Source organism: Equus przewalskii, chromosome 20 (assembly GCF_037783145.1).
Source record: "Equus przewalskii isolate Varuska chromosome 20, EquPr2, whole genome shotgun sequence".
In the NCBI taxonomy this organism is placed as follows: domain Eukaryota; kingdom Metazoa; phylum Chordata; class Mammalia; order Perissodactyla; family Equidae; genus Equus; species Equus przewalskii.
In genome coordinates this window covers 26,602,810-26,616,455 of record NC_091850.1, presented here as the reverse complement: position 1 = coordinate 26,616,455, position 13,646 = coordinate 26,602,810, and the positions used below count along the sequence as shown (strand labels likewise).

Here is a 13,646-nt window from a genome sequence, read left to right as displayed (position 1 = left end):
TGTATCATCTATGTCTGTTGTTCTGAAAGAATTCGTTGGAGAAAACAAAATAAATAAAACAGAATAAAATCAGGTTTATAAGTCTTACCTCTAAAAGTCCATTACGAATAAATGCAGAGAGTATCAGTGCCAAATAATTATCCATGAGGTCTGGCCTGGAAATGAACACAGCACAGAAACAATTTAAATAATGTTCCAAATATTACATAATTTAATGTAAAAACAGTAATAATAAATTTGAACCATTTCTTTATTTAAATTCTACCTGGATCTGGCACGATGAGGAAGAATAGTTTTTGCCTCAGCAGCTACAAAGCCATCTGAAAGCCTCCAACTGTCTTGGAACCTACCTGGATCTAAAACAGTTAAAATTAGGTGGTTAGAAGAAAATTAGATGTCAAAAAAACACTTCAGATAAGTGTAGAACCATTAGCCAGCCAAGCCATGAACAATTTTTCTAAATGTTGGTTAAAAAATAGACTGAAAAAGGCATACAGAAAAAAATGATGTATGTAAATGCACACAGATCTAACTTTCTTCATTTGGGGACTCAGGAGTCATTTGGCTAAAATAAGACAAGAATCAGACCATCTAATTTGATAATTACAGAGGTTTCTTATTGTCTCCTTTCTTCCTTTCTTGGTCCATCTTTCTATTACTCTCACTGCTCATCTGCAAGAGCTAGGGTGATAGAGAAGAAATTAAGATTTCTTATTTTTAGAATTTTATTTGAGGTTTTATTTTTACATTAATTTCATGCCCCAATAATGCCGTAAGAAAAGAAAATGATATTCAATATTTAGTACAGTATTTTTCCTTTAAGAGAGAGTCCATTAGATAAGCCATTTAAAAAGTTATATTATATGAATAGCTACAAATGCACTTCAATACTTACCTACACTGAGCAGTGCTTCTATGAACTCTTCAGTCACAACAGGTAGAGGAAGACGAAATATATCATACAGCACTTCAAGCAGACCTCGCTGCAAGTGCAAACATATACAGTTCATTTTTCTTATGGACTAAATCATTGCTTAAAGATTTTTTAAATGTCCTATATTGAGAATAAAAAATTGATAAAAACAGAACTACTGTATTTTAGAAAACTACTGTCATCAGGCCTATATTAGAAAAGGGGTAATTACTGAATGCTTACTACATACATGGTTTTTAATCTTTTCAATAAATCTTTTATTGTCCCCATTGTACATATGAGGAAATAGATTTAAAGATTAAAAGTAATTTGCCCAAGGTCATGGAGCTATAAATACAGTCATATGCCATATAACGACTTTTCGGTCAATGACCACATAAACGGTGGTCCCATTAGATTATAATGGAGCTGAAAAATTTCTGATGCTTAGTGACATCATAGCAAGAAAAAGGAAACTGCAGGAGAAGAAAAAGAACTCCCAAGAAAATTCACAGTGAAGGGTTTAGCAGAAACTTTTGCAGACTTCAACAAGCTTCTTAAAAAGTTTGAAAACATGGACCTCAACATCAAAAGGCTTCCATTAATAGAGAGGAATGTTCACAATGCATTACCTGTTTATAAGCAAATCTATGATGAAAAAAACAAACAAATCACCATGGACATATTTCTGAAAAGAGTGATACCTCCTCAAGAAGAGCCTCAAGTAGGTCCTTCAGGAGGTATTCCAGAATAAGGCACTGTATCACAGGAGATAACAGCTCCATGGGTGTTATTGTCCCTGAAGATGTTCCAGTGGGACAAGATGTGGAGGTGGAAGACAGTGATATTAATGATCCTGACCCTGTGTAGGCCTAGGCTAATGTGTGTGTTTGTGTCTTAATTTTCAACAAAAGAGTAAAAAAAAAAAAATTTTAATAGAAAAATGTTGGGGCCAGCCCCATGGCCAAGTGGTTAAGTTTGCATGTTCTGCTTCAGCAGGCCAGGGTTTCACCAGTTCGGATCCTGGGCACAGACATGGCACTGCTCCTCCAGCCATGCTGAGGTGGCATCCCACATGCCACAGCTAGGACTCACAACTAAAACATACAGCTATGTACTGGGAGGGCTTTGGGGAGAAGAAGGAAAAATTAAAAAAATGAAAATCTTTAAAAAGAAATAGAAAAATGCTTATAGAGTAAGGATATAAAGAAATATAACATTGTACAGCTGTACAATGTGTTTGTGTTTTAAGGTGTGTTATTACAAAAGAGTCAACAAGTTAAAAAAATTAAAAAGTTTACAAAGTAAAAAAGTTACAGTAAGCTAAGGTTACTTTATCATTGAAGAAAGAAAAATATATATATTTTTTATAAATTTAGTGTAGCCAAAGTGTACAGTGCTTATAAAGTCTACAATAAGATACAGTAATGTCCAAGGCCTTCATATTCACTCACCACTCACTCACTGACCTACCCAGAGCAATTTTCAGTCCTGAAAGCTCTATTCATGGTAAGTGCTCCTCCATACAGGTATACCATTTATCTTCTATATCATATTTTTACTTCTATACCATACTTTTCTATGTTTAGATACATACAGATACAAAAATACTTACCATTGTGTTACAATTGCTTACATTATTCAGTACAGTAACATAATGTACAGGTTTGTAGCCTAGGAGCAACAAGCAATACACATAGCCTAGGTGTGTAGCAGGCTATACCATCCAGGTTTGTGTAAGTATACTCTATGACGATCACACGACAATGAAATCACCTAATGACACATTTCTTAGAACACATCCCTGTCGCTGAGTGACACACAACTGTAAGAAAACCAGGAGTCAAACCTCAGTCAGCCAGACTCCAAAGACTATGTTCTTTCACCATTGCCCTAACATTTAGTTCCCTGCTCATAGGCCGTAGATCTTTCCAACTATAATCACACCCTTTCATTTCCAAGGTCTAAATGCTTAGTTCACATTTTAAGTGAGGCACTCCTGGCTAATATTTTCTAATACTATTTTTCAACTCTAGGCTTGGTTCATATAAAGAAGAAATAAGAAAGCAGCAAATTTTATTCCTTTGAACAAAATTAAAACAAACAAAAACATTTAAAGGGAAAAGGAAGAATCACTTGAAGAGTTAATTTTTTCCCCCTACAATTTCAATTTATTTTAGCTGTTCAATACAAATTCCTAGGCACTAAGAAGTTAGGACTACATCTAATAAATAAGTGAATAAATATTAACAACCCAATTTTAATCAAAACCACTACTCAGAACATATTATAAAAGCTCAAGTTAGAATGCATAATACTACACGTACTCCTTCGTAAATATGTTGCTATATTGCTTCAGTCTTTTACAACGAGAATGCCCTTCTGTATTGTTTGCATGTTTTAATGCATAAAGTATAATTAATTTCATATTTTTAATAAAGTCATAGTTCCTAACAATAGCAGGATTTCAAAGGATTCATGTTATCCTTAGTATTCAATTAGGTAGTAAATGTTTATGTATTTTTAAAATGCTCTATGCAACAGATTAACAATTTATGAGGAAAAGGCATCATCTGAAATAACTTTTTTTACAATTCATTTTCTCTGTTAAAAGTCAAAGAATAAAACAATTACAATAACTTTTACTTACCCTTATTTCCATATTTGGTATGCAAAGTACTCCAATTAGAGACTGGATCCCAGAGTTTCCAGGTTTACATAAATTAATAATACCTAAAGAGGATAAAAAGAAAAAGAAATCTCTGACTTAGATTTCAAAAGAATTTCTATTTATTTATATATTTATTTTTGTGAGGAAGATTGGCCCTGAGCTAACATCTACTGCCAACTTTCCTTTTTGCTTGAGGAAGATTGTTGCTGAGCTAACGTCTGTGGCAATCTTCCCCTATTTTGTATGTGGGATGCCACCATAGCATGGCTTGATGGACAGTGGTGTGCAGGTCTGTGCCTGGGATCCAAAACTGTGAACCCCAGGCCGCTGAAGCAGAGCACGCAAACTTAACCACTACGCCACTGGGCAAGTCCCTCAAAAAAATTTCTGTATGTAATATATCCATAATACAAAATCTGCGATATTTTTCCAAGCAAAATTATAATATTATATTGTTTGGTTATCATAAGAGATAATATATTTCAAACATTCTCTGAATTTCTCTACTGATTAGAGACTATCAATAATTTTATCATTTAAATTCCTTCTATTTGTTTCATACCCAAAAAGGTTCATGAATCTGACTGCCTACTACTCCCATCTGCTGATGACTGATTCTCAGGGACTAACAATACTGGAGAGGGTAAGACAACAAGTCTGTCTCCCTTATTTAATGCCTCCTCAACTGAAAGCCAAAAACTGCTTGATATTCGTCTTTTAAAAGTTTAATTCTAAAATATGGGGAGTGCACAGAAGAGTATAACAGAGAATTCAAATAAATTGTGTGGATCAAAATTTTAAGTGAGATAATTGAGTCAAACAATTTTAAACATACTAATATCATGTCACAAAATAAAATATGTGAATAGCTAATAAACTCATACGAAGTGTTCAATATCATTAGTAATCAGGGAGATGCAAATTACATTCACAATGAGATACCACTACAGACCCACCAGAATGGCTAAAATTAAAGACTGACAACACCAAATGCTGACAAGGATGCAGAGCAACTGAAACTCACATACACTGATGATGGGAGAATAAAACAGTCTAAGTATTTGGAGAAAAAGTCTGGCTGTTTCTTATAAAACTAAACATACATCCATCCTGTTACCCAGGAATTCCATTTGGGTATTTACTCAAGAGAAATGAAAGCTCATATCTGCAAAAAAAAGACTTGTAGAAGACTGCTCATAGTAGCTTTACTTACAGTAGTCAAAACTGCAAACAGGTCAGAGGTTCACTAACAAGAGGAGGGCTAAAAACACTGTGGTATATTCACCCAAAGGAATACGACTCAGCAATAAGAAGGAACATATTATAGATATATACAACATGAACGAATCTCAAAATCATTATGTTGGGTGAAAAAAAGCCTTACATAGGCTAGGATCTCACTTAGATGAACAAGCAAAACTGATCTATGATGACAATAAACAGAACACTGGTTGCTTCTTAGGGTAGTAGGGGTCAGGGGTTAAATAGGAAGGAGCATGAGAGAACTTTCTGGAATGATAGTACTGTTCTATATCATAAAAAGGGTTTGGATACACAGGTGTAAGCATTTGTCAAAACTCATTAAATGGTAGACTCAAGATTTGTGCATTTCATTGAAAGGGGTTAATTTTACCTAAAAAAAAACCCCAAAAAACAAAAATAACCAAATCAGAGCCATAAACAAATACTAAATTCTCAGTAATAGCGTGCATGCTGAAGTGTTCAGAAATCAAGAGTACTGAATTCTGCAACTTCCTTTGAAATGCAAGAGAATAACATAAGAGGACTGATGAATTCACAGAGGGATGGGCTGATGGAAAGACATTTAATAAAGCAAATAGAGCAAAGTCTAGTTGATGGAAGTACATGGGTGTTCACTGTATAATTTTTCTGTATGTTTGAAATTTTTGATAATAAAATGTTGAGAAAAACATTTTTAAAAAGTCATACAGGACTCTAAAGTTCCCTGTTACTTCTAGCTAACTAAGCACATATATTTATGAATAATCTATATTTTCTCTTTGAACTGAAGTTCAAAATTCAAATTAAAACACAAAAGGCAGACTTACTTGCTTAAATCATCAAAATGGTATTTCTCAAACTTTGATGTTTGATAGTAATATGAGAGATTAAATAGACTAAGATAGTCTTTACAGATCATATCTGCACTAAAAGGGAAAACAGGCTACTGTAACTCATGAGGAAACCATGTTTTAAAAGTTCATTTGTCAATCAGTTATTTGGGTTTTGAAATATATAGTATCATAGAAATAATATTACAAATATACAAAAGCTTATTTAACTCATAAATAGTACCAAAGAATATAAAAACTATTTAGGAAATTATTTTTGTGAAAAAAACGTGTTCAAAGTTCTAACTTGTAATGCCATATTTCTCTTCTTACTTAAATGGGAGAGTGAAAGATTTCCAACCTTCTAAGTTTCTAATGATGGATCAGTGTATAAGGACCCCAAGACAAACTGAAGCACAGTAGAAAGAAGTTTAAGAGAAGCAAGGAGAGAGACAGAGATGAGAGAGACACTGATAGGGAGAGTAGAGTCTGGAAGTAGGGAGAATGAGCAGATAGTAGCTAAGCTGTACTGGTGCTTAGAGCAGAATAAAATTCATTTTTTCGTAAGATAGGAACTGCTCTAATGGCAAGGAAGCTGAAGGATGAGAAAGGATGATGATTATAACTACAGAACACAAAGTTACAGTGAGTTTTGAGGTAAGTGCAGTGATGGTTAAGCTTTGCAGGAGAACTGTGTTAGTTTCTCTACTGACAGAATGTGGTGAAAGCTGGTTGAGCATGAAAAAGGATGTGTGATGGCTGGGCTCTCATAGAATCCTAGGCTGTCCACGAGGGTAAGGGGAAATAGGCAGTCATGAGACAGAGCAAGGCTGGAGTTTTTTCACCAAAGTGTTGAGAGTCTAGAGGAAGTTCCTGAAAATCTACTGGCTAGCGGCCAACTGTATGGCTGGGATAGTCATTTGTATGGAAACGCTGTTAGGTTACCTATGTACCCAGAAATGTTCAGGTGATTTTTCTTGTTCTGTTTACTGCTATACTCCTTCATAAGCTATCCTTTAAATTGCTTTACAAACTCAAGAAGGAAGAAGGTAATCATTAATATAAAATAACACATTTAGTGGTGGTATTATTTTGAGGAAAATCTTTGCTTTTCATTCCATGGAAAGATACGAACATGCAGAGTCTCTCTTCTCAAGAAATTTGGGACTACTAATGGCCTATCTTGCTTATTTGGTATTTATGACATTCTACATTGTACATTTAGGTAACAAACTTCAGTTACATATACAGCTAACACTCCTAAAATTTTTTTGGTATAGATCACGTTTAATTTTTTTTAATTGCCCGGGGAATCATTAGCACATTGATTTACAAATAGTCAATTTAAATAATTTTGTACAAATCCCTTTGGCTCGGAATAACATATAAAATAAGACTAGGTTAACGTCTAAATTAGATGTCACAATAATAATTTAACATTTGAAAAAATGGTCAAGTTTTTCTTATTGGATCTTATAAAGCATCACACAGTAACTTACCTGCCCAGGACCGGAATGTTGCTATGATTCCCATTTTACTGGCTAGAAATCTCGCTTCTCTGTCTTCTCTGTTGGGGGAGGGAGGGGCCAAAGAGGGGGCATCAAAGAAATAAAATGTTAAAATAAAAAGTGGGTTTTTCGTGCTACTGTATTCTGATGACAGCTATCATTAGTTAATGTTTAAACATTTACAGGAAATAAGATGACATGTTAAAAAAACAAAGATCAAATCTACCTCAAAGCAAATTACTCAATTATATACTGACTCCACCCTCAATTTAAAATTCACAATATGGCTTAAAATAAGTTATAAATTCTACTTTTCTGTTCAGTTCTACATTTCCTGCTCTTTCTGAAAACTATTCTTAGACAGCTCATTAACACCTTTAATTGAGCATTAGAGACCAACACCAGCCTGCTTAATTAGCATCTTTGTTGCAAGGCTGCCCCTTAGCAAAAAAAATTACCACATAAACCTCTTTCTTTTACCACATGTCTCCTCTTTACTTTGAAATTCTTGCCCCAAACTTATTTGAGCATTTCTAACAAGCAAGCTCAACAGCCCATATATTCAGAGAAGTTATTAAATAACTAGATATTATTAGAATATCAGCAGCTACTTTCTTCTTTCATAACTGTGTATCTAATAGTCTCACTTGTCCCTTTCTATGCAATAGTTTATGAAAATAAACTAATAAAACTATTTATATTTGTTAAACATTTTCCATGTATGGCTTATGGCCAATTTCAATACTTAACAGCAATCTTGTATTCTTTATTTATGCCACCTCAACCATCTCTACCCTGTTGACTATCCATTTTTTTCTTCCCTAATAAAGTTCTTAACAGTTGTGAGAATACAGAAATCCAGAGAACTGGGAAAGAAAAAACAGAAGGCATAAAGAACAATGACAGAAAATCAAATTAAAGAACAGTGAACAATAAGATGGTCTACAAAGAAGAAATGAAACACTTAAAAACATACACACACAAAACAAACCACATTAAGCTCTGTAGCACCAATCAGAATGAGAATACAACAGAAACTAAAATGGGGATGTGGAATGGTGGAAGAAATGAGAATCGGACATCTGTGTGGTTAAACTTTTGGTGCTCCTTCTCTTAAAAATGTTAGTGACATTTATATTGATTGTCTGGTTATCTACTCTCTAAAATATTTGGTAAATTTTTAATATTTTAAAAAATCACTCATTTCCTTATTCCCTGGCCATAATGTACCCATACTCTCGAAACTGCCCATACTCCAGAAACTTAATGAAAGTAAAGTACAGAACCAAGTAAGAAAGAAAGGATTTTGGTGGAATGTTCATTTTTCCCCTCAACTCTAAAAAATATCCATGCTCATTTCTTGCTTATCCTATTAGGTGGAATTCTAAAAATGCCCCCTATCCCCTCAAGATTCCATGCCATAATCCCTGGGTCCTGTGTGATATCACTGCCATGATTGTGATTATGTTTATGTTACATAGCAGCAGACATTAAGACAGGAAGCTCATCCGGTAGGCTTGACCTAACTGGAAGCTTTCTCTAACTGGTGGCAGAAGAGGAAGTGAGGGAGATTCAAAGCACAAGGATTTGAGGCATTCTTGCTGTTTGAAGATGAAGGGAGCCATGTGCCAAGGAAAGAGGGTAGCCTCTAGAAACTGAGAGTAGGCACCAGCTGACAGTCAGTAAGGAAACAGGGAGCTCAGTTGTACAACAGCAAAGACATGAATTCTGCCAAAAAGCTGAATGAGCTTGGAAATGGATTTTTCATCAGAACCTTCAGGTAAGAGCAGTGCCAGACTTCCGAGCTACTGAACTGTGAGCTAACAAATTGATGTCATTTTAAGCTGCTACATTTGTAGTAATTTGTCATGCAGCTACAGAAAACGTATACACGCTCCATCAATAAAGAGGATGTCCAAATATTCTAAGAAGAAGCCAAGAATGCGGTTAAGAATCCCAATTCATAACTTAGCAGAAATAAGGTTTGAGAAGTCTTAAACAGAGGATATCTATTTTGATTTCTTAGCTCACGTCATGATATCTTAGGGTGTGATAAGGCCAGTGATGGAGGTAATTAAAGATATGAAACCACCACTTTTAATTCAGGAGAAAAATGAAAACTAACAAAAATATCCCCATTTCACAATGTTCCAAAACTTAGTGAGGAATTTTATATACATACTATATATGAAAATAAGTATGTCTGAAATTCAACAATTCTACTAGAAAAACACCTCACAGCATATTTATTGGAATTGCATCACTTGCAAAGTTTTCAGATAGTACATTATTTGATCCCTGAATCAATTTAATTATAAAGTTATCCCAGAATACCTAGTGAACAAGTGCTTTTCTCTCCGAAAAGACTTTGAAAATTATTCAGCCTCATTTCTAGAAAATAATGTTTATCTCCTTTTATTTCCCTGTTAACTTTACTCTCAAAATTCTATATACTATGTCTTTTTGCTTAATTTGTTAAGGCAGCTCTTCCTTCTATTTTCTGTGTTACTTCATTCTTTTAGTCTCTCAATGTAACTATGCTAACAATACTTACAACAGAAAAACAATTAAAGATCTAGGTTTCTACTGCAGCCTACCTTACATTTTTTAAAATAAGAAATTAATTCCAAGTCTTTAAATTTTCCAAAGCTTACTTTTAATTTTTTAAACCACAGTTAATTATATTACAAGAGAACTACAACCTAACTACATGAAAAAAGAAATTTACTTAAACTCACATTTTTCTGGCTCTACATGCAATCAGACAAATCTCAAAGTTTTAATAGCAACACACACACCACCTTATAAATTACTAGGAACAAACAGTACTTACTTGAGCTGTCCTTCAGCTGTATCTGGACTATGTCTGTAGTGAAAATCAGTATAGGGTGCTAAAATTCGCTAATTAAAGAAAAAAGCAGAAAAAGAAGATTAAAAAAAAAGCTCCTTATTATGAAATACATTCTTCCTGTAACAAGCTAAAGTTAATTCCACTTCTCTTTCTCTTTATCTTTAATTCAGTATACTGTTTGAAACACTTATTTCTTCAAACTCATCATCATGGAATATATTTGAGTGATTTTTTTAATGTACAAAGTGAATTTTTGAACTTTTAAATTGAGGTATAACAAGACACAAATCATGAATGTATGGTTTGATCAATTTTCTCAAACTAAGCACACTCCTGAAATCAGTACCAGATGAAGAAAACACCACATCCTCAAAGCCTCCTTATTCCCCCTTTGTACTCAGGCACTAACAAGAGTACTATTCTAACTTCTAACACTATGACTTAGTTTTGTCTATTTTTGAACATTATTTAAACAGTTTATTTTATAAATTACATTCTCCTTTTGTTGCTAGTATAAAGAAATCCAAGTTATCTTTGTGTATTGTCTTTATATTCACAACCTTGCTCACTTTAAATCACTGTAAATTCACTACTACTTAGAGGCCTTTCAACTTTTGCCCGGGCCCCTCCTCTTAGGAGGCCTTTGCGTCCCGTGCAGTGGAGGCTGCAGTATATTCCACTGTGCTTTCCTCAGACTCTGACATTGTAGCTTCTGCATAGATTCTTATTTCAGCAAATGTCGGGAGGGGTAAACCACACTTGGTCTGGGGCCTTTTCACATCTCTAGGCTTGTCTCTCCATACCCGTATGACTGCCAAATACTCTTGTCTTCAACCTAGGCCTAGGTTATATTTGTAGCCTCCAGCCTGTACCCCAAATCTGCAAGTGCCACCAAGGACATCTGGAAATCTTCAGGGCAACTCTCAAAGAATCTTCCTTCTCTAGAATTTCACTCCCTCCGGTCCTTATTGCTTTCACAGCTCTATATTGCTTTAAGTATGTGATTTCCACAATTATTCAGCTTTTCTAGTTTTCCACAGCAGATGCTATGAATTACCCTATTCTCCTCTGAAGTATAAGTTTAAAAAATGTTGTTTTTAAAATTTACTATAAAAAATTACAATTAACTTACAATCCTTACAGACTGTCTATTCTAATGACATTATATTAATCCATACTTTTTTCTGTCTTAGGTCAAAACATATCACATACAGTAGAAATAGAAGCCAAGGTAAATTGAAAAAGGGATTTTTAACAGGAGAAAGATTTAGGCCTTACAACAGAGGCAGTAGCACTGAAAACAGTTTCTTCATATGTAGAAAAGAAAATCAAGAAGTATCAATTTAGAATGAAAATTGATAAAATATAATAAAAATGAGGACAGTATTTTCTTAGCAGACTCTATGATGAGGAGGATGATGATAAGTATAAGATGATGATAATGACTAACATCCAAGACAACTAGTATTTGTGGAATATTTATTATGTGCCAGGTACTAATTTTACATAGATTAGGAATAATATATGTAAAGCACCTGGAAATACTGCCCAACTCATTAGAAGCTTTCCCTGAATGTTAGCTGCTGGTACTACTACTATTACTTTAGTTTGTATTCTTCACAGTAATTTAAGGTAAAAATCATGACCTTCATTTTATTGTACTTAGGAAAACATGGATCCAAGAGAGGCTAATAATTTGCCCAAAGTCATAAAGCTAGTAGGTTATAGAGCAAAACAATCAAAACCAGACCTGTATAGCCCAAAGTCTATGCTCTCAATCACTATGCTATTCCAGGTGGATCATTTTAAGGAAAAAAAGAACTAACATTTGTGATTTAAAAAAAAAAAGATATAAGCAAAGATAGTAGTGTACGTAAATGTCTTTCATGTTCTTTGAGGTTTTTCATTCATATAAAGGCTTTGCTAATGTGCTGTACATTAACAAGAAAGATATATATAAAAAAAGAAAAATATATATTCTAATTATTTCAAGTATATTTGGTCATTAGTTGCTAACAAATGTTTCCAAGTTCAGAGAATTTTAGCACGGTTGAATAAATAAATAGTATACGATTACCAGGAGCTATTCACACACAACTAATGTACTAAAGTCCTTAAAAAGAAATAGTCTTCTTAAATAAAATAAGTAAGTGTCCACGTAACCTTACTTGTGCTCTAATTTGCCTAGTAAAGTTTTCATAGATAACAAAAAAAAAAAATAACCTTCACTCTACACACTGATGAGAAATTCTTGAGAAAAAATATTTTCAAGTCAGTCCAAACTGAATGAGCTATAAAATATTGCTAGGAATAACCCAGTCTTAGTTAATTTAGGTTTGATAATTAACGCTACTTCTATTAACTTTAAAATTCAAAGTAAGAGTACATTCTTAAAGTCATATTTTAAAATTAGAAAATAATATTAAATTTTCTACCTCTAATTCTACATCAGCTCGCACATATTGTCGGGTCTTTGGATGATTGAGGAGGTGCAAAATTGTAGTAATGAGGGCCTCATTTATTCGACTTAGTTGGCAATCGATCACATTTTTCAAGATGGTGTTTAGTCCACCTCGAAGGGCCACCACCTCTGGATTCTGAAGTGCTAAAATAAAAAAGAAAAGCTTAATATATTATATAGGGTATAATTAATAAAAAGTAATCAGAAATTTGGGATTTTATTTTAAAACTTAACTTCCTTTCTGACTTGAAAAACTTTCTAGTCAACGACATTTAAAAGAGCACATGAATAAAATATATCTAATAAGAGTCGCTGAATATACTTTCCAAACCCTGACTTTTTTTATGTCTCTGAATTGTTTATTCATATCCTTTGTCCATATTTTACTGAAATGGTTCTTCTTTCAATTGCAAAGAGTTCTTTATATAGTGGAATTATTAGCCCTTTATCTGTTTCAAATCTTTTATCTAATTTGTGACTTAACTTTAGATTTTATTTTAAGCTCAGAAACTCCTTACTTCAAAGACGAGGCATTTTCTTTGTATGTGCACACACATATATATGTATATTTTAAATGAGTTCATGATTAACATTTCAGTTTTTAATCTGTCAGGAAACTGAGTTTGGCTTAATATGATAAATTCAATTTTTTTCAAATGTGTAATCAATCATCCCAACATGTTTCCCAAAGTAATTTTTCTACTTTTGATATACTAAAAGTTTTTATCCATCAGGGTCTGTAACTCTTAATTCTTTTTCATTTTTCTACCTCTTAATAACCTAGATTAATAATTTTTTTTCAATATATGAGAAAAAAATCCTTCCTTTCCCTTCCATTTATTCTTTTTCAAAAGTGTTTTCATGGTTGGATCTCTCCTGTTTATTCTAGCTGAATTCTAGAATTAGGTTTCTTCTTCTATTTTTTCTAAATTGAGGTATAATTATATACAGTAAAACGCACATCTTAATAGTATAGCTCAATAAATTTTGAACACTGTCTATACTCTTATAACCAATACCCCAATCAAGGTATAGCACTTTCACTGCCGTAGAAAGTTCCCTCACATCATTTTTCAATCAGTGCCCCTCTACTACACAGGCAACCAATGTTCTCATTTCTACCCGTACAGATTACTTGTGCCTTCTTGAGAATCAACTGGATAAATTCAA

General features: G+C 33.5%; 1 protein-coding gene across 12 annotated transcripts in view; it reads right to left on the bottom strand.

Moving 5' to 3' along the window:
* The window catches only part of RICTOR (RPTOR independent companion of MTOR complex 2), a 112,090-nt gene that overhangs the window by 39,645 nt on the left and 58,799 nt on the right, over positions 1 to 13,646 (bottom strand). For all 12 annotated transcript variants that reach the window (XM_070586937.1, XM_070586939.1, XM_070586938.1 and 9 more), the window contains 7 exons: positions 12,451 to 12,620; positions 9,998 to 10,065; positions 7,156 to 7,223; positions 3,564 to 3,646; positions 896 to 983; positions 266 to 356; positions 89 to 155 (listed from right to left, as the gene is read on the bottom strand). In XM_070586937.1, coding sequence (XP_070443038.1) covers positions 89 to 155; positions 266 to 356; positions 896 to 983; positions 3,564 to 3,646; positions 7,156 to 7,223; positions 9,998 to 10,065; positions 12,451 to 12,620 — 635 coding nt within the window. The remainder of the gene's footprint in view (positions 1 to 88; positions 156 to 265; positions 357 to 895; positions 984 to 3,563; positions 3,647 to 7,155; positions 7,224 to 9,997; positions 10,066 to 12,450; positions 12,621 to 13,646) is intronic.